We start from the raw sequence: 24,828 nt of genomic DNA on the forward strand, positions 1-24,828 counted from the left end.
AATGTTTTCTATACATAAGTGTTCATGCTTAAGAAATATAATTCAATGTTTTTTATTCTCTTTACTACTACCAACTTTCAATTAAAATGACTGCCTCTCTCCAAAGTAAATTTAGCTAATAGAGATTGTTGACACGTGCAAACGAATAAAAAAGAGCATTAGATGGACCATAGATGAACATCTTCACCTCTGTCCACCCACCTATACTTCCCCATCCATTTTAATTATCATACTTATTTATTTAAAATTAAATTAAGATACAATTAATTATTTTTACCATTTTACTTACTAAAATAATATGAATTTTTTATTAATGTGATAGGGAAAAAATATTTAGTTAAAATCAAAAAATAAATAAAAATAATTTTATTAATTTATTTTTAATAAATGTTTTTTCAGAGGGACGTGTAATGGCAAAAGGTGGAAATATCATTAACTGAAAGTAGGCATAATTAGAACTCCAACTTTCACGCTAACATTTTCTAAACCCTAAGGCCTATGCTAAACTATAAATAAAGCCTATGTAAGATTATATTAAAGGCTTGTACTAAGCAACTTACTCGTCACGGCGACGTTGAGTTGTTTTGTCTCTTTCAAAACCCCTTAAATTTTTGTTTGTATAAAACATAATACTAGTATTTTTCATAACAATTAATGAAAAAAGTATTTCACACAACTCTTAATACTTGCTCTTGAAATTCATTTCTGGATAATGTTTTCTATAGATTCTTCTCACTTCACAGTAGTATAATCAAAATTCTTTTATATACGTGGTTTTTTATTATTATTGTTGAAGAATGACTAAAGTTCATATTGGTGGTTAATGAGATGTGTGGACTTTTTATAAAGCTTGGGCAATTCTCCTTCCTTTGAGCTAGCTTTTGAGATGTGAATTAGGCCTAAGATCTAATTTAACATGGTATCAGAGTAGGACCAGACTCACCTAACATCATCTCACCCAATGTTGTGTCCTACAATTATATTGAGTTAGACCTAAGACCTAATTAAACAATTATTCTATACTAATTAAACTGATATCAATATGTTAAAATAACTTTACAACTCGAAACCAGGATTTAGCTTGATTTAATCTTAACTAAGGGCTCTCAAGAAAAATTTCCCTTCCATCTAGTTTAATTATAATTTTGAAAAATCTTATAATGGTAAATAAAATAGAATAAGTTGGAATTTGTATTTCTGAAAAGTTGAAATTTACTCTTTTTTTTTTTTACGTCTCAAGGAAAGTTAAGAAAAAATTTGCGTGTAATTAGAAAGAAGATTTGTTTTTGGGCTTTGTCCATTATAATGTCTGCCCAATTAAAATGTCTCAAATTTCAAAGCACTCAGTAACACTCTTATGAGATGTGAATATCAACGAGTAGCACGAGACTTATAAGAGCATCACGTTCCTTGCACTTCGACGTATGCTTTTTTAAACAACAAAGATTATGAGCTCAAATTCAACTGCATGATGTGAGCCGTTAATATAAATGCCCTTGACAGCTCATGTCCTTTTTGTGCAATTACAGTATATATTTAGTAGACGAGACTATAGATTTTAAATATTTTTTATTTTATTTTAAATTAATGAAATTATATTGGTTGTATTTCTTATAAAGAAGACTATTTAAAATAGTAAGAATTACACAAATATCGTAATATTTATATTTAAATGTACATCTTAAATTTGAAATACAACTTCAATAGTAAAAAATGAATTTAAAAAACAGATTATAAATTGATGGCTAAGCGGATCCTTATAAACATTTGCAGTAACTTTTGTTGGCGTCTTCGCGAGGCTTTTGAACTGGATGCTCTGCTAGTGTCGAACTATATCCTTGAAATCGTAGAATTTGTGTGAGAGTGGGTTGTATTATATTTCGGGCAGATCTACAGAGGATTAAAGAGGGTTCATATGAATCTACTTTGTCGGAATTGGCTATTAATATTTAAGCCTTTTTTTTATATTGTGAACCCACTTGGTGAAAATTTTGGGTCATCATCGATTATATATTAGTTCTCTCATTAATTAGTATTTGTTAGACAATTTTGAATCTTAATACACATTTAATTATTAAGATATTATGTTAATATTTAAATACTAAATAAAGTAATTAAAATTGTTTGTTTATGATGGTCTTATGAGTAGTAGCTACTAGCTAGCTAGTGGTGAACTGAGGATGATAGTTCTTATGTAATGGTTGATGATGATAAGAGGTGGACACAACTGATGATTGTGGTGGATGGTATATAGTGATAGCTAATAATAATGATATTGATAGCAACAAAAGATAACAGTAATTAGTGATGTATAATATTGATTGCTCATAGTGATTGACCTTAATGATGGTTGTAGTTGAGTATTGTGATTGTGGATAGTGATAGTTAATAATAGTAGTCGACAATAGTGATAGTTGATAATAATAGGCGATGACAATAGCGCTGAACTAATGAAATTGATGAACTATCATATTTAGAAATCTTTGACAATAGATCGACTTTGTTATTTAAGATTTTGTTCCATATCTTTATAAAATTTATTTAGATTCATTAAGTGATTATGTCAGAAAAAACAAACATTCGAAGATGATTTCTAAAAATAATTACAAAATCAATTTTGAAGATTGATTTTTTAAGCTAAAATAGGTGAACGGGAAAATTGATCTCCGAAGGTCAATTTCTTTAGATTTATTTTTGTTGTAAAAAACTAACATCCAAAAATGAAAATACTATATTTTGTATTTTTTGTAATGAGCATGAAAAAAATTAAAGCAACAATAATATTTGTTTCAAGTCTTTAAATAGGAATGATAAATCCCATATTGCTTTGCTATTACATTGATTACAACTAAATTTGCATTATTTGACTCTTGTGGTTCAAATCTTTTATCGAATTTATATAGAATTTTTTTTAATGCATTGGATCATTTTTTTCATAACTTTGACCACTGATCATTTAAATCTTATTTAGTGGTCTTTGTGGATAATCTATGACGCAAAAATGACATCACGTATCATAGCAATGCCATATAATTGTTATTGCTATTATTGAGATGAAGTGAGAGTCATTAAAATGATCAAGTTACTTAGCAAAATCTAGAAAAAATAACGAGTTCAATAATGTTTAAAATCATTTTTAGTTGTAGGAAGTGAATAGTTAAATTCCTAAATCTATCGAAGTATACAAATATGGGAACCAAATTAGTACTATATTAGTCTAAACAAATTATATAATAATCGATCAATTGTAATGGCCTCCTTATTGGGTTCAACAGCTTCTGAATTATGATTCGACGCCGGCATGAAGCATATAAATTTTCTATTCTAGGAAACAACGATTTATGCTCTATTGTTTTTCTAGAATGAAATATATTTATGATTTTTTTTTATAGTTTTAAGACAATATTGATAAATAAGATAGATAAGTACAAAAAAGGAAAATAGTGAATTTTCGTTTTTCATTTAACAGATTCTTTCAAGAGATTTGAATCCCAATAAAATGCCTTCCGATCTATTTTAAATGTCTTTTTATACTTTAAAATTGAACCAAAATAAGCGTCATTTAAAAAAAATGGTAACATAAGTAAAATTTCTGTCTTATTTACTTTTATCCTAATAAATGATGGATATTACTTTCTAAAAGATTTTTTCCATACTTAAAAGAGAAATAGAGTGCAATTTAATGAAGTAATCATTATAACTAATGCTAGTACTCCCTCCGTTCCTTTTACTTATCAATTTTTGACTTGCCACATTTATAAATAAATCAATTGTTGCTATAGTGAGTTTACCATTTTACCCTTATTAATCACTAAAATCATAATTCAAATTTCAAAACATTTTGATACCAAAAATATTAACTCTCTCAATAAATTAAGGGTATAATAGGTAAAAAAAAATTGTACTTTCTTGATTTGTCAAATTTGACAAATAAAAAAAAAAACAAATTAAGAATTTTTTGACAAGTAAAAAAAACAGTGGGAGTATTAGCTAATTTCTTAATTAACTGGTCCATGTCTATATATTTATGGAAAAATAAGTTGATGGATAATGTTTTTCTAAAATTGGGAACACTTGCCAGGGAAAAAAAAGCCATATATTGTATATTATTTTGCTGAGAGGGTTCATATAAATATAATATGATAGTTAAGTAATAACAAAAATTTCTAGTCCAAACATGATAATAAACCTTGTATGGAGCATCATTTTGTAGTGCTTCTCCCCCATATATATATATGTTGGCCTCAAATTTAAGCAGTGTGACAACTTTTCTAGAAGAAATTTTGTTAAAATTTGTGTAGTTAGATTCCCAAGTAACGTAATGTTGAAGAGGTTCTTACCCTGTCTCCATAAACCCAAAAATTCGAATCCAACTAAATTCCATTCCCATTTCTAAGTTTATTATATTCGCGCCATACAGGAACTACTCTAATATTCATCGAAAAAGTGCCCACCCTAACTATAAATTGTCAAAATTTGAAATGATACATCCTCCTTTGACTCCTCTTTTTCTTTCCAAGAAAAAAAAAGATAAAAGCTTAATTACTTTATTTCCATTATTACTCTCTCCCATTTAAAATGCATACTCTAAGAAAGTTAATTAATGACATTAATAAAAAAAAAAAAGTAAGTTAAATTCAAGATTTTGCGTCAGTTGTATCTATAGTCAATCTTTTTGTGATACTTTATTACACTCTTAAGTTAGTATAGTACTAAATACTTCCATAGTTATTTTACACAAACAATTCTTATTAAGAAAGTAGTTTGACTAATATATATATTATTAGCTTTTTAATTTTATTTATTTATTTATTTATTTATGTGCCTCTTAATTTTAAAAACAAAATTTAGCTATTTTTTTTTATGATTTAAATTGACAACTAAGAACTTTGTAATAAATATCTCTAATATACATTAAATTAAATTTATTATGCAATGTGTTATGTGTATATATATAAAAAAAAATCTCGTCCAGAAACCTTATCATTACCCTGCTTTAAGTCACTGTAACTCTTTGTCTTGTTCTCGCCATTAGAGTCCAATGCTAGCTTTTTCTAATGTGTGAACACTCTTCACACTTTCAGTACTCTTTCTTCTCCTTAAATCTGTTTCCGTTACACTTGTAATCCATGCAGAAATTTCCCCCACCTCTTTCTAACTCTTATCGTCCCAACATCCAACCTCCATTTACAGATGTTTCTGATTAATGTTCTTCTCTTTTTAAGGAATTGGGGTAAGGAGTTTCATTGAATCAACAATGGATTACAACATGAAACTTCAATTTCTGATACTCATAAGTTTTTTTTTCTTCATTGTTCCGGCGAGTTCATCGCCCCGGGATATCGCCATTTTACTCCGGGTTAAGTCCGGACACCTCGGTGACCCGAATGGGTTGCTTGCTGATTGGAACGGGTCTGCTCCAAATGCGCCTTGCACCTGGAGCGGCATTGACTGTGACCGGAAAACCGGTGAGGTTGTGTCCATTGATTTCCGAAGTTTTGGAATCTCCGGTCGTTTTCCGGGCGATTTCTGTCGGATTTCGACTTTGCAGAGGCTCAATCTGGGTGATAACAGTTTTGGTGAGTCCATTTCCTCTGACTCCTGGTCACTCTGTTCGCATCTACACTTTCTGAACATTTCTTTAAATTTCTTTGTTGGTCGGCTGCCGGAGTTTATTACCAAGTTTGATAACTTGACCATCCTTGATGTTAATTCAAACAATTTCTCCGGTGAAATTCCGGCGAGCTTAGGCCGTTTACCCAAATTACAACAGCTGAATATAGCCAACAATCTCCTCAATGGTTCAATTCCTGAGTTCTTGACGAATCTTACCGAGTTGACTCGATTGGAAATTGGTTCAAATCCTTTTAAGCCAAGTCCATTGTCTTCCTCAATCGGCCGACTTGGTAAGCTTCGAGTTTTTTATGCTCGGTATGCAAATCTTATTGGAAATATTCCAGATTCCATCAGAGACCTGAAATCTATTCAGAATTTTGATGTGGCAAACAACAATCTCTCTGGAAATATTCCAGAAAGCATCGGAGAACTCAAAACCATACAACAAATAGAGCTCTTTGCAAACCATTTTTCAGGTGAATTGCCGGATGTGTTTTCAGGTCTTGGTTCTCTTTTCAGGTTTGACGCTTCTGAGAACAATCTCATCGGGAAAATACCTGAAACCCTTATTCATTTGCCCGTGGAATCTCTAAATCTCAATGATAACCAATTAGAAGGCGAAATTTCCGAAAATTTAGCTCTTAACCCAAATCTTAGTCAGTTCAAGCTTTTTAACAACAGATTTTCAGGTACTTTACCTCAAAATTTTGGTTTAAGTTCAGACTTAGATGAGTTTGATGTCTCCGGCAATAGTCTAGAAGGTTCTTTGCCACCCAACCTATGTTCTAGAAAGAAACTTAGGATTTTGAACCTGTTCGATAATAAATTCAATGGGCCAATCCCAGAATCCTATGGGGAATGTAATTCACTAGAATATGTGCGTATCTATAACAACCAATTCTCTGGTGAGTTACCAACTGGTTTCTGGGGGTTTGCTGGATACACATTTTTTGAACTGCGAAACAACAACTTTCAAGGTTCAATTCCAGCTTCAATCTCCAATGCTCGAGGCCTAACACAAATTCTCATCTCTGGCAACAAATTCTCCGGTGAATTGCCGGCAGAAATATGCAATTTGGAAGAGGTTGTGATCATGGACATTAGCAAGAATCAATTATCAGGGGAGCTTCCTTCGTGTATCACACGATTGAAAACGTTACAGAAGCTTGATCTATCAGAAAATAGGATCAAGGGTCAAATTCCCAAATCTGTTGGTTCTTGGAATGACTTGACTGAATTGAATTTAGCCAACAATCAATTGACAGGTGAAATTCCTGGTGATCTTGGGACGTTACCGGTCTTAACCTACTTAGACCTCTCCGCAAACTTGCTTTCTGGCGGAATTCCGTCGGAGCTGAGCAAGCTCAAGCTCAACAAATTCAATGTATCAAATAACAGGTTGGAAGGGAAAGTGCCACTTGGGTTCGATAACGATTTCTTTGTCTCAGGTTTACAGGGCAATCCGGATCTTTGTAGTCTGGATCTTAAGCCTCTGCCCCAATGCCCAAGACCCAAAAGTGTAAGCTTGTACTTGGTGTGTATTTTATCAGCTTTTGCCTTCATACTTGTCGGGTCACTTGTTTGTGTCTTACTCAAGGCCAGCAAGATGCTACCAATCCGGAGCAAGCGTAAATGTGTGTGGAGAATTACTGCATTCCAACGCGTCGGTTTCACAGAGAGAGACGTGTTAGCTGCACTGATAGATGACAATCTCATTGGAGCTGGTGGGTCGGGTCGGGTATACCGGGTCAAATTGAAAAACGGGCAGATGGTGGCGGTGAAGAAACTTTGGGCGGCTAAACGGGAAAGAGGATCCGAGGAGGTGTTCAGGTCAGAGGTGGAGACATTAGGGAGAGTCCGGCATGGAAACATAGTGAAATTATTGTACACTGGCATTGGTGATGACTTTAGGATATTGGTGTACGAATACATGGAGAATGGAAGCTTAGGAGATGTATTACATGGGGAAAAAGGTGGCTTGTTGTTGGATTGGCCGAGGAGATTTGCCATAGCAGTTGGAGCAGCTCAAGGATTGGCCTATTTGCACCATGATTCTGTGCCTGCAATAGTGCACAGAGATGTTAAGTCTAATAACATTTTGTTGGACGAGGATTTCAGGCCAAAAGTGGCTGATTTTGGGCTAGCTAAGGCAATGCAACTGGATGCTGAGGAGAGTGATCAAGTCATGTCCCATATTGCTGGTTCCTACGGCTACATTGCGCCTGGTAAGCTTAATCTCCTTATTGTTTTTCACCATTTATTTTGGGTCCAATGACTGTTAGAAATTTTCTAGTATTATTAGAAATTTATTTGCCAATTAAAAATGTTGAGAACATCTAGTTCTAAGGACACTATTTTAAAAAAAAATAATATTGAACCAAGATAGGCATAAATGAAACGGTATGGATAGCAGGAATTCATAAAACTAACCTCTACTTGTATGGAATCGAGGCCTAATTGTTGTTGTTGTTGTTCTATTTTTTGTTAACTTGTTGTAAAGAGATATTTAATATCTTGCGTTTGGCATATCAAGGACATCCAAAAAATAGTTACGTAGAAGTTTTGGTTACTTCACATACTATCTTAAATTTTTTATTTGATTTGATTTTAGATTCTTTTTTATAAATTCAGAGCAGATTTTAGGGTAGATGTTTCAAACTTATAAGTACATTGGAAACCTTAATAATCTCTATTTAGTGATAGCATCTAGTGTCATTCCTCTAACTGGACGCTGTTTCTGAATTCTGCAAATTTTTTATTGCTTGCTAATGCTTGATTACAAGTTTAACGAGAGGGTTTGTCAAAGTAAAATCAAAGAATGATTGGGCACCTCGCTTTTGAAGTCTGCATGACTATTTAGTAGTCACTACTTATAATATTTAATCCTGAGTTTCGTTTGGGATTTGTCAAAGTAACATCAAAGCATAGTTGGGCACTCCGTTTTCTGAAGTCTGCATGACCATTTATTCTACTCCAGTAGTAATATTTAATTCTGAGATTACATCAAATTATTGAATGATTTTGTCACCTAATGTTTGTTAACACAGTCAAGATTTGATCGAAAGAATAAAAAATAGGAGGGTCATGTATGTCCTGTCACCTAGCATTTGTAAACACATTCAAGATTTGATCTGAACGAATAGGATTGAAAGAGACATGTGCTAAGGAATGTTGCTTATTTATCTAATTTATCAATATCTTAAATTCTATTTATTCCCATGAAGTCCTCTTTGATTGGACATACAATTTCATCTTTTTTGTAAAGTTGATACTATCTGGTCTGTGACTGCCCATCTGCCCTTCCTTTGCAAAAGTAAGAAGAATATAGAAACCAACATCCTTGATGGAAATTATTTGATGGCCTTCTGATACTAGTCCAAAAGAAAACATTCCGCTTGCAATTGTAAACAGTTTGTTAAGTTGGATCTTGGCTACTTAGCGATTAGGAAGATGCTAAAGTTTGCTAAATATCTCATGGGATGGCAAATGTGTTATCCAAGGTTTGCAGCTGCACGTTTAAACTTAACCTCGATTCCTTTGTTTCAATTGCAGAATATGCGTACACTCTGAAGATCACTGAGAAGAGTGATGTTTATAGCTTTGGTGTGGTACTGTTGGAACTAATAACTGGTAAAAGGCCTAATGACTCCTCTTTTGGAGAGAACAAGGACATTGTCAAGTGGGTGTTGGAGGTTGCAACATCGTCTAAGAAAGACGAAGGAACTGGCCATATTGTTATGTGCGCAAGTGGTATTCTTGATTTGAACCAGCTAGTTGACCAGAGAATGAATCCATCTGCAAGCAATTACGCAGACATTAAAAATGTTTTCGATGTGGCTTTGCTTTGCACTTCAGCACTGCCCATTAATAGGCCCTCCATGAGAAGAGTTGTTGAATTGCTGAAGGATATCCCCTCCGCTCGTTCTAAAACAATCCATTAGCTTTTCACAGTTACATGTCCTTGATTAAGTAATTTGATAATAGCATAAACTGTAAAAGAATGTGAAATTAGGTGTCTGTTTTGGTCTGCTTGATGGGCTTTGTTAAGTGTCATCTGGTAAGTTGTTTAGGTCTATTTAGTTGGCTTGCTCTGATTTAGCAAGTGCTTTGTTTAGATACTCCAGTACTGCAGACATAGTAGCTTAACTAAAAGCTTGCTGACCCTGTAAAACTCATGTTATAACTACTAAACATTTGAGTTTTTGTTGCAAACTTGCAATATATGAACTTTATATTCTGTATGCATGAATTATTCTTTGCTGGAATTTTGATGAGAAGTTGTACGAACAAATAAACAAAATGGAATTTATCCACCCAAAGTCAAAGTTAGAATATTCGCTCTTTCTGGTCTATTTTTCCAACGTGCAGAAGATTTTAAGATATTTTAAAGAAATATCTATTGACGGAAATAAATAAAAATGGCAGGTAATACAAATTTGTTTCAAAGTACACAGAAATATTTCCTCATTTTGAAAAAACAAACCAATGGTGTGTGTGTCCGTTATTGTCCCTCCATTTATTTATGATGTCTCCGTAGAATCAGAGAAGAAGGGGAGGAGCAGAGCAAAGCATTCAAATTCTGGAGATCGTGGGAAGTCTTCATAAAGAGCTTCTCCATTGATTCTATTGCTCGCTCATTCTGCAAAAAAACATATCGGTAAAAATACACACACAAAAAGAGAAAGATGAGGGAGTGCATATCCGTTCACATTGGTCAGGCCGGTATTCAGGTTGGCAATGCTTGCTGGGAACTTTATTGCCTCGAACATGGCATCCAGGTCCTCTCCTTTTCTTTATGTTACATCTTTCATCTGGTTTACGTCGAGGAAAAGCTTTTTTCAACAGAATGGAAATTATTCTTAATTGTTTGTGTATAAAAGTATGTGATACATGGTAATCCTACAAGGTTATATGACAGAGAATAACGATAGTAGTTTTGTGTATTTAATGTTGACGACTGTATCCACATATTGGTTTAACCGGCCGATATGGAGTTAAAGTATTTGTGAAGGAAAATGATTTTTATTCATAAGGATTGGATATTCATGGAAAATATTTTTCTTAGAGAAGATGAAAAATATTCACAAGGAAAATGACTTATTTTCTCCGAAAAATCTTTTATGCCGATACCAAACAATGAGATCAAAAGACTACCAAAAATGATACAATAGTTTTCGTTATAACAAATCCCAAAATGATAGAAGCAAATAATTGTTTCGCTATTAATAGAGATGCAAGAGTTATATCTTCATAGAAGGTGATACATTTTCCTTAGCCAATTAACTCATGATGGAGTATTTGTTCTTAGTGAAAATTGGTCTAAGTGTGGAAATAAGCGGTTTCTGTCTTTTTCATATCTTTTAAGAAATGAGTGAATTATAAGTCAATCAGTTTTTTCTCATTTCTATAATATATCCTGAATTATTGTGTGTTTAATAGCCGGACGGCCAGATGCCAAGTGACAAGACTCTTGGGGGAGGTGATGATGCCTTCAATACATTTTTCAGCGAAACCGGTTCAGGAAAGCACGTTCCACGTGCCCTTTTTGTTGATCTTGAGCCCACTGTTATTGATGAAGTGAGAGCTGGAGCATATCGCCAGTTATTTCACCCTGAACAATTGATCAGTGGCAAAGAAGATGCAGCTAACAACTTCGCACGAGGCCACTATACAAGTATACATTCTGCACTCAGTTCAATTCTGCCGTTAATGTGAACTTGTGATATAACTCTTAATTGTTGAGTTCTATTTTTCTTTTCTTTACCAGTTGGAAGGGAGATAGTTGATCTTTGCTTGGATCGGATCAGAAAGCTCGCAGACAACTGCACTGGTCTGCAGGGGTTTTTGGTCTTTAATGCCGTTGGTGGAGGCACCGGTTCTGGTTTAGGTTCACTTTTGTTAGAACGTTTGTCAGTAGACTACGGTAAAAAATCCAAGCTTGGGTTTACTATGTATCCCTCTCCTCAGGTTTCAACCTCTGTTGTGGAGCCTTACAATAGTGTTCTATCAACTCACTCCCTATTGGAACACACAGATGTTGCTGTCTTGCTTGATAATGAAGCCATTTATGACATTTGTCGTCGCTCTCTTGACATTGAACGCCCCACCTACACCAACTTGAACCGATTGGTGTCACAGGTATTGGCACATTTACAACTCCGCCATTTTGTAACGGCTCAAGCTTAACTATCAAAGTGTTGTCTACTTCGGGTCCAACTTTTTGGGGCCTTACGATTTGGGCTAGGGAGGAAAATACCTTCTCAATTGAACTGCCTTGTATGATTTTGTTTCTCTTATAAATGTAATGATTTTTCTAACTTCTAATCAGGTGATCTCATCTCTCACTGCTTCTCTGAGGTTTGATGGAGCTTTGAATGTTGATGTGAATGAATTCCAGACTAACCTAGTCCCATACCCAAGGATTCATTTCATGCTTTCGTCTTATGCTCCAGTTATATCTGCTGAAAAGGCTCACCACGAACAACACTCCGTGGCAGAAATCACCACAACTGCTTTTGAACCAGCTTCTATGATGGCCAAGTGTGATCCTCGTCGTGGCAAGTACATGGCGTGCTGCCTAATGTATCGAGGGGATGTAGTTCCCAAAGATGTGAATGTTGCTGTATCTATTATCAAAACCAAACGAAGCATTCAATTTGTTGATTGGTGTCCAACAGGCTTTAAATGTGGTATTAATTACCAGACTCCAACCGTTGTCCCCGGAGGTGATTTGGCCAAGGTACAAAGAGCAGTGTGTATGATATCCAATTCTACTAGTGTTGCTGAGGTTTTCTCCAGAATCGACCACAAATTTGATCTAATGTACGCGAAAAGAGCCTTTGTTCATTGGTATGTTGGTGAAGGCATGGAAGAAGGTGAATTTTCGGAAGCTCGTGAGGATTTAGCTGCACTTGAGAAAGATTATGAGGAGGTGGGTGCTGAGTATGGGCAAGGTGAAGAGGGTAGTGAAGGAGAAGAATACTAATGAGTTAGAGTGTGTGATGCATCATTAGATTTTTTTTTATTGTCTTTTCTTGATTTCAGCATACACTTATTTAGTACTGATTTGATTGTAAAAAATGATTTCCACTTTATATAGGTACTCGCTAAATTTGAATATGTGATAAATATACAACTTTTCATTGTGTGATAATATATGATATTTTTTGAAAGATAAAAAGAAGTATAATAATGATGAGATTATATAAATGAATATTCATCATATTACTATTTTAAGATTTGTTCTTTCGTCCATGAGGCTTACAACAAAACGGAAAAGAAATTTTCTGAGGACATTCACATAGATTGAACAAATTTTAAAAGAAATAAAAATGAACAATAGTCGATATATCGAGATATCTGGTTATCAATTTCTTTTACCCCAATTTTTCATGAATTTGTGTTTGATTTGGGGTTTTGAGTTATGCAATTAATTAATTACTCTCAATCAAGATCCTTTCTCATAAACATTGGGACCACTCTATTTCATCACTTCAACTTTGAGAAAGATAATTATTTGACGAATTGATTTATTTGTGAATATCAATAAATTTATGAAATATTCAAGATCTCACGAAAAATATATTTCTTTTTATAGACAAAAACTAGTGTGAATAAACCGTAAAGTAGCCTCTAAAAAACTCTTAATGAATTTTGAATTGAACTTGTCTGGTAGGTGGCCAACTTCAATAATCCATTTTTTTTATATATATCTACAAGAGTATTAATAATTAGAGAAACAACAACAATATTTTTAGAAAGCTAACATATTTTGTTTTGGAGTTCTGCAAAAATGTTTTGAATTTTCAAAGTATATTTGTTTAAGCTATTTAAAATTAATAATTAAATTTTTGAGAATTATCAAATAATGAAATTTCACTGAGTATGAATATATTGTTGTTGTTATAAAAATATAAAATAAAATTCTGCAGATCTCTATTTTAAAAAAATCTGAAACAAACGACACCTTAAATTTCGTCAACATTCCAATAGGCCTACATAAATACCGGACCTAAAAAAGACTTTGCACATGCGAGAAGGTAAAGCGTGCGAATTTGGTTAATAATAAAAGGGGCGAAGGGACACAGACGGAAAAGTCAATCCACCATCATAGAGAACAAGAAAGATCCCTAAATGGCGACGGCGATGTTCAGATCTAGTATTCGCTCCGCCCTACGCGGCCGCGCGCCGGCTTCCAAGAGGACTTTCTCTTCTCACGCCTCCGTTGAAGAAGAGGCCCGTACGTAATCTTTATTCATTCTCAATTTGGATTAGGTTTTCTTCACTTGTGCTTGCATTCAATCCGATCTGTAATCCTTAATATACACCTCTCTTTTTTCTGGATGCGTTTTTATATGCTCATTGTTAGAAGCGAAAATTTTTAAGTTTCTCACGTATATTTATTCGCTTGTAGATCTTATGTTGTATTCACATATTCTGTTGGGATGTGATTAAAGTGAAATTGACTTAGACGTACATTTCCTTAAAAAGGACAAGTCATTGGTATAAAATTGTCCTGAGCGGAATTGATATAAGATTGGTATAACGATCCTAACTAGTTTGGGATTGAGTTATAGTTGATTAACTTGAATGTATATCTTCGTATTCTGTGGCCAGGAGAAGCTTCTAAATGGGAGAAAATCACTTACGTTGCAATAATATCCAGCACTATTCTTGCAGTGGTTAATCTCTCGAAGGGTCATCCTCACAGTGAAGAGCCTCCTGTAAGCTTTGTCAATGAATTTGTTTTATTTCCTTTTCAAGTAGTGGAAATAATTGTTTGATCCTTCAGTCCTCTCAATGACCTTAAGACAGTGTAAATAAGTGCAATGTATAGAAATATATATGTCACATTCATAATTAGCCTACTGCCACAAATAAGGTGTAAGCAGCTGGAAATTTTACCAACACTTCCTATTGCAAGGGAGATATTTAAGTGCTTAAATGTGTTAAATTCAAATTTATAGAGGAGAGTTGTGAGCTGCGACGACTCTTTTATTTTTTGATAACATCATGATGGAGAATTTGGTTAGTTTCCTGAGAAAATAAAATACTATGAATAAGACGACAAGAGTTCACTATATTTTGAAAAATTTCAGTTATTCCTTGTATGTGAAATATTCTAATAATCTAAGGAAGTAGTTAAAATGACCGTTGAAGCAAGATATGAATCAACAATAAAGGATAGAGGACAACAATGTATTGGTGGTGGAAGGAATACGAAACACTAAGGAAGGGGTGGCAGTTAGAGAAGAGGCATACATTTTTTTTATCAAGTAAAAGAGGGGGGATTCGTTTCTTAAGAAAGACAATGACTGGAAAATGGTTCTTTTAGTGTTCAATTGTTAAATTTCCATTAGTTTGTTGATAGATCAATTTAAATAGTAGTTGAGAAGTTAAATTGACATAGAATATCAACGTTCCAATTTGATTAGTTAAATTAATTTGATTTCTTGAATCAGTGGAAGAGGTATAGAACTATTATTATGAATGCTTTGATCATTTTTACAAAGGATAGTTACATGAGTTAGGTGTCTCAATCTATTTACTTCAAGATGACAACGTGGAAGATTGTTTTGCTGTTACATGCTTTTGAATTCAAGTCTAATATGTTATTTCCCCCACGCCGTGTAACCTAATCTTTTTTTTTTATGTCTTTTCTTCTTCTGCTTGCAGGCTTACCCATACTTGCACATTCGCAACAAGGAGTTTCCATGGGGTAATTATGTGACAAGTCATTTTCTGTTTTTCTCTCAATAATTTCACATTTACCGGCTCATGCTTGGTGGTTTGACTGTATCTGACCTTTGATGGTTGCATTGCCATTACCGGCGTCCAGCACTTGTTTTATAAGAAGAGTTTTACTGATGTAGTACGTTTTTATCCTTTCGGGTTAAAAAATGTTGCAGAATGCTTTCAATGGTTCTGAAGGGGTTGGAACTGTTTTCCTGATGTTGTCCTTATTGAATATCTGATAGTAGTGGGTCTGGTTTTGCACGATCTTGTTTTCCCTGAGACATGATGCTAAAGGTTTAAATAATTGAGCACAAGGGCATTATGTTAGTGTATTTTATGCATCATTTGACAAAAAGTAGGAAGAAAATTGCCCGACTGTTAAAGTAGGTACATAAAATGCAATTTACTCCCTTGGTGTCCCCTAATCCATTTTGGAATTGATGATGTTTGCTGCTGAAATAGTTGAGTGGTTGGTAATTCAGGTCAACCCATATTTTTATGTTGCCTGGTGTTTTTGCCTTGTTGGCAACTTGGACTGATAATGCAATGAGTGAATTTCTCTTCTAGTTTCATCTGTTGTGAAAAGAAAATTAGAAGTTGAAATCAGAATTGTCATGTTCTGCTGCATATGTATATCTGTTGTTTTTCTGGTTGATATTCAAAAGATTTGAGTGCCTTTGCTGCAGGCCTCATTTTAAATGTAAACATGTTGTCGCGTATCCGTATTATTTTAATAGTTAATTCAGGGCCCATACCATGGTGTACGCTTTCTAGGATATACTCATTTCTGATGATGAAATTTCCATGTTTTCCATATTTTGTGCTTGCGTTTAGAATTTGATACCTGGTTACGCAGTGTTATAATAGCATTTTCTCTGGCCTTTGGTGAATGCAGGTCCAGATGGCCTTTTTGAGTCCAAGCACCACTGAAACTGGTTTCTCTGTGAAGGCATTAAAATAATTGCTGTCCATCTGCGAGTATCATCACATTTGTGGTGTGAAAGCTGTTGAATTTTCACAAGATGTCTTCTGTGGGTTCTTTTCAGTACAAGAAATCACTGCCTTTACTTTGGTGTATCTGTATTTTGCAGTTTACTGTTGTAGTGCTTTTTAAAGAATAAGAATTGAGGGATGATTAAGTCATTCCAGTTATTCTTTTCGATATTGTTGCTCTTTAATGGCCCATTCCGAATGTCTTAATGCATGAACATCCTATCCTATACTTGATATTATTGACATGCGGGCTTAAGTTTCATCTTTTAATCCTGGCAAACGTTTCTTCATGGTTTATGTACTTCTGTATGATTCGTTCTTATTAGTATAATTTAAGGGATGTTGGTGGTTATTATTGCTGACTATGCCTGTCATTGAGTATACGCTACAATGCCCTTGCCAAAAATTTCTAGCAACTAGATTAAGATCTGAAATAGTATAAGTGACAGATGTGACATTGTCAATTTTTGTTGCTAGTGTAAGAATTCAAATATTATTACAATGACAGACGTGGTTTGTAATTGTTCAAGGACGGTATTTGGCGACCATTACCGACTATGTTCGTTATTCTTTTCCTGGGAAATTCATTTAGATGACGTTTGGGTGGAGTAATGTTTAAAAAGAAACAAATAATATCTCCACATAAAATGCAAAATTGTTTTATACAATGAGCCCGTTTGGATGGGCTTAAAAAAAGTAACTTTTATGTATGAAGTGCTTTTAGAACTTTAAAGTGCTGAAAGTTATTTTTATAAATAAGCAGTTGAGTGTTTGGATAAAAGTGCTTAAATGTGGAAAATTATGTGAATTTTAGGGTTAAAAGAATAAAAAGGGTAGTTTGGAAATTTAATTAAAATATAAGGGATATAAAAGTAATTTCTATGGTCAAAGAAAATGACTTTTAAGCACTTAGAAAGAAAAAAGTTAGGAATCCTAACTTTTCATTTTTGACTGACTTTAAGAACTTTCTGGCTTAAAGTTAGCATTAGGCAAACGCGTCCAAAAGTTGTCCAAACGGGCTCAATGTTAGTTTTGAATTTCCTTTCACATGAAACTTGGCATAATTCATTGCAAGATTTGGTTTTAAATTTTGGTACATGCATAACTAATAGGCTAATAAGTTAGTCGCTAATGAATGTCTTATTTTATGCCATAGAAAATGTAGAATAAGAACACGAGATCAATCTATGCATGACTTTGGAAATATTTAGGAGATCAGAGATCTTTTCTGCAGTGTAGTTGCAGTACAATCTCTACATCTCTGTGTAAGTGCATAATTAAGTTGGAGGAAACAAATGAAAAGAACAGTAGCTCCAGTTGGAGAAAAACAGTTAAACGTTATGAAATACTACTCATTTTGATATAAGTTGGGACAATATGATACTACAAGAAGTGAGACCTATACCCCCATTTCATTTATCATCTATAAGAATGGAGAATTTTGTAATTGACCTTACTCTTCTGAGTCTCCAATTCACTTTTTGAATGGGACAAGAATCTCCATCATTTAAAAGTCAACAATGAACTGAAAATTTATATTACTACCATTTTGTAAAAGTGAAAAATTGTACAAAACTAATGAGATGTTTTTGGCAATATGTTCTAAAGATGAAGAAACCCTTATCAATAATAATGCACAGAAAATTGCACGATTCAGACATGCAGATACACCTTTATGGATTAGAGATAATCAAGTAACTGAGTTATGCGCAACACCAAACTACATATTTGTTACATGATGGATTTTCGGCATCAACAGGCAAGCAAACCGAAGATATCTCACTTTTCATATTTGCCTTAAAAGACTTTGAAAAAGGCAACAAGAAGAAAGAATGTGAATAAAACCTTAGCATAAAATAGTACTACTACTAGGTATCTATGTTACTCTGCTGCAGCTTCTTCATGACTGTTCCCCTCGCTTCCTGTCTGAGGCAATGTTCCCAGATCAGTACGAGCCTCTGTCTCTTCTCGAGGAATCGCAGAATCTGTCGACTCGACTTGGTTTTGCTGGCTATCATCAGGTTTGCTATTTGAGGTGGAAGAATCAATCGATTTGTTTTGATCTGGGTCCGTCTCGTCATTGTCATTTGAGGGATTTATTTTGTTCTCAGAGCCTGGATCAGAAGTAGCATCTGATTTTTGGTTCAACTCATTCTGATCTTTCCCACCTCCCGTTGACTTCTCAGTTGCACCAGCTGTTACAGAGTTACCATTTTGGTCAACAGATTCAGAGCCCTTTGAACTTGTTACCGATTCTTCATCTGCTGAGGAATTTGAATCTTTTTTCTCAGACTGCTGCGCATTTGGATCGTTCTGTGTGCCATCTCCAACAGAAACAGCCTCCTTAATTGAGTTGTTCTCATTCTGTGTGGTTTGAGTGGCAGAACTATCATTTTCCTGCTGCTGTTTGTTGGCATCATTGGTTCCTTCTGCAAAATTGGAGCCCTCACCAGAGTTGTTCTCATTTTGTGTGGTATGAGCGACAGAACTTTCATTTTCATGCTGCTGTTTGTTGGCATCATTGGTTCCTTCTGAAAGATTGGAGTCTTCACCAGAGTTCTTCTCATTTTGTTTGGTGTCAGAAACAGAACTGTCCTGTTCCTTCTGCAGCTTATTGGCTTCATTGGTTCCTTCTGCAAGATTGGAGTCTTCACCAGAGTTCTTCTCATTTTGTTTGGTGTCAGAAGTAGAACCATCCTGTTCCTGCTGCTGCTTACTGGCTTCGTTGGTTTCTGCTGCCAGATTGGAGTCATTATTAGAGTTGTTCTCATTTCCTAGCTGATTTTCATTAGCTTCGTTCGTTCCTGCTGCATGATCTGAGTTATCACTAGAGTTGTTCTCATTTTGTATGGAATCAGATGCGGAGTTTTCATTTTCTTGCTGATGTTCATTGGCTTCATTTCTTCCAGCTGCATGATTGGAGTTATCATTACTGTTCTTTTCATTTTGAATGGTTTCAGAGGCAGAATTGCCAGTTTCTGTCTGCTGGCTAGTGGCATCATGGTTTCCTGCTGTGGCATTAGAATTGTCCTCAGTGTTGCTTTCATTACTCACTTCTCCAACAGAATTTGCATCTGCAGAGCTATTTTGTTCAAGCATCTTATTTTCTCCAGCATCTGAATCCAACTTGTTCAGACTTTCATCACTTGCGTCGTTCTTGTTTTTCTTGTCTTGCAACTCATCTTCTCCCTTCTTGGATTCCTCCTCATTATTCAAGGCTACATTACCATCTCCTTCTGTACCTGTCATGTCTTCAGAATGTGAATTCTCTTTCACCAATGAACTCTCTTCCTTGCCATTTTCTACTGTTGAAGCCTCATTAGTCTCATCAATTTCATCATGAACCTTATCTTCCGATGAGCTAGATTCTTCAGTTTTGCCTTGGTTCTCTTCCTTCTCTTTACCGGCTTCATCATTCTCTCTGCTGTCTCCCTCATTCTTTTCTTCTTTCCTCTCGTCATTCTCTTTTACTTTGCCTTCATTACTTTCCTCCAACTCCACCGACTTCTTTTCACTTTCATTTTCAACTACTTCTTCACTTCCACTCTCTTCGCTTTGTGCCTTCTCTTCTTTCAAATCAGTTCCTGCATCAACATTTCCCTCGGTTCTCTTCTCTTCACTTTCACTTTCCTTGTCATTGTTCTCTGTAACATCCTTGACGTCCTTCTCTAATCCCTGGTCCTTACTTTCTTCACCCTCAATGCCACTTTGCTTTACCTGATCTTTTTCACTATCTTCTTCTCTGGTTTCATTAGTTTCACTGTTGTTGGCATTCGTGACAGTGGCCTCCTCATTACTCTCACCTTTGCCATCTTCAGTATTCTCTTTGCTTTCTGCTTCAACATTGTCTTCACTCACTTCTTTTTCCTGGATTTTCCCCATCCCTGTATCGTCATCCACTGACTCCCCTTTATGCTCACTATCCTCCGCTGATTTTTCTAGATCATGGTCATGCTCCTCCACTTTGGTGTCATCATCAAAATGCTTAAGCTCGTCTTCCTCTGTCACCTCCTTCAGTTTCTCATCATCAATATCTACTTCCTTCTTTTGAGGTTGGAGGTCCTTCCTTCCAAACCTTAAAACATCATTGTCAGTTTGTACCTTCTCCGAGACTCTTGTGTTTTGTTCAAAAGATGCTTTCTTGCTACGTGAGTGCTGGACTTGGTAAAGCAGCCAGATACAAACACCGACAAGTACACATATCTGAAGAGCATGCTTCACCTTGAAGCCTTTATTTCTCTGTTGGTTTCTACGAGGCGAGTACTTGAACATGATGATTTTCTTTTAATCCAACCCAGCTTTAAAAAAGATCCAAAAAAGAAGGTGCAATTTAGGGGCTTAAGCCAGAGAGAATCCATGAAAACACTAATTCTAGCTTTACAGAATAATTGACATATCAAGAGAATAATACTAAGGTGGTACATCTAAACAAAACAAAACAACAATACTGCTTAACATAGGCATTGGTAGACAATGTTAGACAATCAAATTAACTTAGTTATACTAAGGATTGGTTACTTTCTGGATCTAAGTTACTACTAGTTAATTACTTTCATCCAGATCTAAACAGACGCCAGAGGAGCTAAGATATTCAGCAACAAATGCTATAACAGATAAACTGTTAAAGAAGAGTGCAGGCAAATGAAACTGCAACAATTAAAACAAACACATTGTTTTCACAAGATTTGCATACGCGCAGGATAATATATCCTAACCAATTAATCAAAACAACCTAAATTTGAAATCATTCCAGAAAACAAAAAGAGAAAAAAGATATAAAGAAATAAAAGGCATACCTGATACACTAATAGAAGCGAGTCTCAGAGTCTGGATGCAAGATTCCAATGGTAATGATGCAAAAAGTGGGTAACTTTGTAGGCAATATTGGTCAATGATTAAAATAGAAGAAAAGGTGCAATAAGATCCTTAACTTAGTAATAATATGCTTCTATTACTGGAACTCCAAAGCCAAAGGGAAATGGTTTAAGAGTTTTATGGGTGGCAAGTAGTTTTTGTAGAGGTTGAATCAACTATTATCAGAAGAGGTGAAGATGTGACCTTTTTTCTTCCTTTTTTAGTTTCAGATCAAGATCCACTTTTTCTCACTTTATTTGAAAACCACATATAATTCCCCTCCTTTTGTATAATTTAAACAACTGTTGCGTTTACACAACCCCTTATCTGGAAAACGACGCCGTTATAAGTCGTTACGTTGTCGTTTTATCAACCAAATTTTAATGTAAAGCGGAGAAGCTGCCACGTTTCACCGAATAAAATTTAAAAAAAGGGGGTCTCAGTCGGTAACGCGGTGTTTATTTTATTTTGTGATAACAAAACAAACCGCTTAGAAATCGGCGAGTTTTGAAATGATGTTGTCGAAGTTTCTAACAACAGCGCTGCGGCGCACTATCCCTAAACCCTGCCATGGTACCTGCCATCTCCGCCCTTTCTCCACGGCGGCAGCGGTGGTTGGAGAACTGTATGAGGAGGACACTACCGGCATCACGATGAAAGGTGTAAAAATATCCGGTAGACCTCTATACCTAGATATGCAGGCAACTTCTCCGATGGATCCTAGGGTTCTTGACGCTATGCTTCCTTACCATATCTCCCGTTTCGGAAATCCTCATTCCCGAACTCACTATTACGGGTGGGAATCGGATCAGGCCGTTGAGGCGGCCCGTGCCCAAGTCGCGACTCTAGTTAAGGCTTCTCCAAAGGAGATAATTTTCACCTCAGGTGCTACTGAGTCGAACAACATCTCCGTCAAGGGAGTTTTACATTTTTACAGAGATAAGAAGCGGCATGTTATTACTACTCAAACGGAGCACAAATGCGTTCTGGATTCTTGCCGTCACTTACAGCAAGAGGGCTTTGATGTAACTTACCTTCCTGTTGAGTCTGATGGCCTTGTTGACCTAGAGAAGCTTCGGGCTGCTATACGGCCAGATACGGGCTTGGTATCAATTATGATGGTGAATAATGAAATTGGTGTGATTCAGCCTATGGAGGAAATTGGGAAAATTTGCAAAGAATTTAATGTTCCTTTTCATACTGATGCTGCACAAGCGTTGGGGAAGATTCCAATTGATGTGGAGAAGATGAACATAAGTTTAATGTCGTTAAGTGGGCATAAGATTTATGGGCCGAAAGGTGTTGGAGCTTTGTATATGAGGCGTAGGCCAAGGATTAGGGTTGAGCCCCAGATGAGTGGGGGTGGACAAGAGAGAGGGATTAGGAGTGGGACAGTACCTACTCCGTTAGTGGTAGGGTTTGGGGCAGCTTGTGAACTTGCAATGAAGGAAATGGAATATGATGACCTGAGGATTAAAGCTTTGCAGGAAAGGTTACTGAATGGTATAAGGTCTAAGATTGATGGGATTGTTATAAATGGAAGTGTTGAAAGGCGATATGCTGGGAATTTGAACTTATCTTTTGCATATGTGGAAGGTGAGAGCTTGTTGATGGGGCTGAAGGAGGTTGCAGTGTCAAGTGGAAGTGCGTGTACCAGTGCGAGTTTGGAGCCCTCCTATGTGTTGAGGGCGTTGGGAGTTGAAGAAGATATGGCCCATACATCAATTCGATATGGAATTGGGAGGTTTACTACTGTGCAAGAGATTGATCGTGCGGTTGATCTTACAGTCAAGCAGGTTGAGAAATTGAGGGAAATGAGCCCACTCTATGAAATGGTTAAAGAGGGTATTGATATAAAGAGTATACAGTGGGCACAGCATTAGATTTATTGTTACACGTGCATGTGGAATGAAGTTGATCGTCCAGGTTCTTGTTCAGAATATTTATAATATGTTCTTGAGCTTCAAGGCTATCTTTATGTGTTAAGTTTCTGCAATAAGACTGTCGTCGACTGTAAGTTGATGCTGTATTTATGTATGACATAGCCGCTGAGTTGCTTTAGTGACAGGATGTAACATCTATTTTGGTAAAAATTATGGGTGTTTCTGCCCTTGGATTTTGGTTTCTAATATTCTGCTTGTGACCATTGCAAAACTTATATGATTTTGACCCAACTGTGTTTGCAGTTTGCACGATGTTAGGAAAGTTTATGGTGTTTCTGATTATTTTAGAAAAATAATGTAGGGTGTATTTGCTGCATTCAATGATCTGCACTCGCTACCTCTACTATACACGTCAGGATATGAAAAGATTGGACGATTGCCTGTGACATAGCATAGGACACTTATCATCTTGTCGTGGTTTGAACTCTACAGGGTTATGTGCTTTGATGAAAAAATATCAAGGGGACGCAGAATGAAATTTGCCTGTACTCTTTTATTATGTTGCCTTGCAAAATATGGGAGGGCACCTTGCCTTGTGTTCCTTGTTGCTGTTTGCTTGATGCCATCTTTGTTTAAGGTCCTTCCTTCTAGTTAGTTTTGTGATCAACTGAATGCTTTGAAGGTTTTTGGTTATGACATTAATCTGAAGGTTGCACATTTGAAGATTCCAAGATCTTATTCTATGGCAATGAACACCTTGATTAGGGTGTTAACATTTGCCCTATCTATTGAATTCGATTAAATTTTTGTGTGTTCCTGCTACTTTGAAGCTCTTCATGATTGACGTCTTACAAGTGGTTTCTGGTACTATCCACATATTTGATGTCATGGGCTACTAGGTGAGTTCTTAGGATTTCCTTTTTCAAGTCATTTCTGGGGAGACGTACTGCTAGCAGATCATGGAGAGACTGAGATTGATGGAATCCTGGTCTATGTTACTGCATCCTTCTCCCCCTTTCCTGTGAATCCTATTTACCGAGAAAATGGTACAGTTAAATTTTTATGAGGTCATAGACACGCGTCGTAGTTTAACTCATTAGGTTTGGTTATTAGCGCGATGATAATTAGTAAAAATGACATAATGATAACAATGCAAATAAAAAGGAAGTCGTATGAAGCTTTTGAGCTTCGATGATGTGGGTGAGCATTGAATCCGGCATTGTTGGCTTCAGTTCCAAGAACGACTTGTGTAATCAATGCTATAAGACAAAGACTTAGTAAGTGAGGAAACCTAGGAGCACAAGAATGTAAATGTATTGCCGTTGTATTTCTTGGAATCGATTTTCATACAAGTGTGTGGAAGACCCTATTTGTAGATTACAAAGATAAAGCATAAGGCAATCAAAAGGCTCCACCCGAGCCCTAATCTACTATGACCAATGGATGTTGTCCATGTGGAAATGCCGTTAGTGGTGCCAACCAATATTTCTTTGTCATGCTCAGCCTATTCGTACAATAATATCTAACATATCTGTCCTTTTTGACCTCTTGGCTACGTCATCGGGGCACAAGTCCTCTACTCTTTGGATCGCCTGTTTTTGGTTCATCCCGATGATAACATTTGTATGTCACTGGGAACTCTTTGAATGGCTAACTTCTCCGGTGTCACCTACTTTTCTGGGCCTTCTTTGCTAATCATCATGTGCCTTGTACTCCGGCTAATTTTACCCAAATACAGATACACGTC

At 35.6% G+C, this 24,828-nt stretch overlaps 5 protein-coding genes across 5 annotated transcripts; 4 read left to right on the top strand and 1 right to left on the bottom strand.

The window, feature by feature from the left end:
• The first annotated feature begins 4,992 nt into the window (after positions 1-4,992).
• On the top strand, positions 4,993-9,828 carry LOC129872358 (LRR receptor-like serine/threonine-protein kinase HSL2). Its single transcript, XM_055947340.1, has 2 exons — positions 4,993-7,841; positions 9,169-9,828. The coding sequence occupies exons 1-2, from the start codon at positions 5,258-5,260 to the stop codon at positions 9,555-9,557; spliced, it is 2,973 nt and encodes a 990-aa protein (XP_055803315.1). The 5' UTR covers positions 4,993-5,257; the 3' UTR covers positions 9,558-9,828.
• Positions 9,829-10,078: 250 nt separating this feature from the next.
• On the top strand, positions 10,079-12,744 carry LOC129873341 (tubulin alpha-3 chain-like). Its single transcript, XM_055948419.1, has 4 exons — positions 10,079-10,394; positions 11,056-11,290; positions 11,384-11,754; positions 11,945-12,744. The coding sequence occupies exons 1-4, from the start codon at positions 10,302-10,304 to the stop codon at positions 12,599-12,601; spliced, it is 1,356 nt and encodes a 451-aa protein (XP_055804394.1). The 5' UTR covers positions 10,079-10,301; the 3' UTR covers positions 12,602-12,744.
• Positions 12,745-13,649: 905 nt separating this feature from the next.
• On the top strand, positions 13,650-16,614 carry LOC129874248 (cytochrome c oxidase subunit 6a, mitochondrial-like). Its single transcript, XM_055949508.1, has 4 exons — positions 13,650-13,855; positions 14,233-14,339; positions 15,292-15,334; positions 16,247-16,614. The coding sequence occupies exons 1-4, from the start codon at positions 13,750-13,752 to the stop codon at positions 16,279-16,281; spliced, it is 291 nt and encodes a 96-aa protein (XP_055805483.1). The 5' UTR covers positions 13,650-13,749; the 3' UTR covers positions 16,282-16,614.
• Positions 16,615-17,953: 1,339 nt separating this feature from the next.
• LOC129873045 (uncharacterized) lies at positions 17,954-21,427 on the bottom strand. Its single transcript, XM_055948037.1, has 2 exons — positions 21,141-21,427; positions 17,954-20,642 (listed from the first exon to the last, which is right to left on the bottom strand). Exon 2 carries the CDS (start codon positions 20,614-20,616, stop codon positions 18,226-18,228), a length of 2,391 nt encoding a protein of 796 aa, XP_055804012.1. The 5' UTR covers positions 20,617-20,642; positions 21,141-21,427; the 3' UTR covers positions 17,954-18,225.
• Positions 21,428-21,644: 217 nt separating this feature from the next.
• On the top strand, positions 21,645-23,372 carry LOC129873775 (cysteine desulfurase, mitochondrial-like). Its single transcript, XM_055948950.1, has one exon. It carries the CDS (start codon positions 21,711-21,713, stop codon positions 23,079-23,081), a length of 1,371 nt encoding a protein of 456 aa, XP_055804925.1. The 5' UTR covers positions 21,645-21,710; the 3' UTR covers positions 23,082-23,372.
• Positions 23,373-24,828: the final 1,456 nt, after the last annotated feature.

This window comes from Solanum dulcamara, chromosome 11 (assembly GCF_947179165.1).
Source record: "Solanum dulcamara chromosome 11, daSolDulc1.2, whole genome shotgun sequence".
NCBI lineage: Eukaryota > Viridiplantae > Streptophyta > Magnoliopsida > Solanales > Solanaceae > Solanum > Solanum dulcamara.

Coding starts and splice junctions, on each gene's coding strand:
- LOC129873045 (XM_055948037.1), bottom strand. CDS start 20,616: ATGTTCAAGTACTCGCCTCGTAGAAACCAACAGAGAAATAAAGGCTTC.
- LOC129873775 (XM_055948950.1), top strand. CDS start 21,711: ATGATGTTGTCGAAGTTTCTAACAACAGCGCTGCGGCGCACTATCCCT.
- LOC129872358 (XM_055947340.1), top strand. CDS start 5,258: ATGGATTACAACATGAAACTTCAATTTCTGATACTCATAAGTTTTTTT. Junction 7,842..9,168: donor CTACGGCTACATTGCGCCTG/GTAAGCTTAATC, acceptor TTTCAATTGCAG/AATATGCGTACACTCTGAAG.
- LOC129874248 (XM_055949508.1), top strand. CDS start 13,750: ATGGCGACGGCGATGTTCAGATCTAGTATTCGCTCCGCCCTACGCGGC. Junction 13,856..14,232: donor CTCCGTTGAAGAAGAGGCCC/GTACGTAATCTT, acceptor TTCTGTGGCCAG/GAGAAGCTTCTAAATGGGAG. Junction 14,340..15,291: donor CTCACAGTGAAGAGCCTCCT/GTAAGCTTTGTC, acceptor TTCTGCTTGCAG/GCTTACCCATACTTGCACAT.
- LOC129873341 (XM_055948419.1), top strand. CDS start 10,302: ATGAGGGAGTGCATATCCGTTCACATTGGTCAGGCCGGTATTCAGGTT. Junction 10,395..11,055: donor GCCTCGAACATGGCATCCAG/GTCCTCTCCTTT, acceptor TGTGTTTAATAG/CCGGACGGCCAGATGCCAAG. Junction 11,755..11,944: donor TGAACCGATTGGTGTCACAG/GTATTGGCACAT, acceptor ACTTCTAATCAG/GTGATCTCATCTCTCACTGC.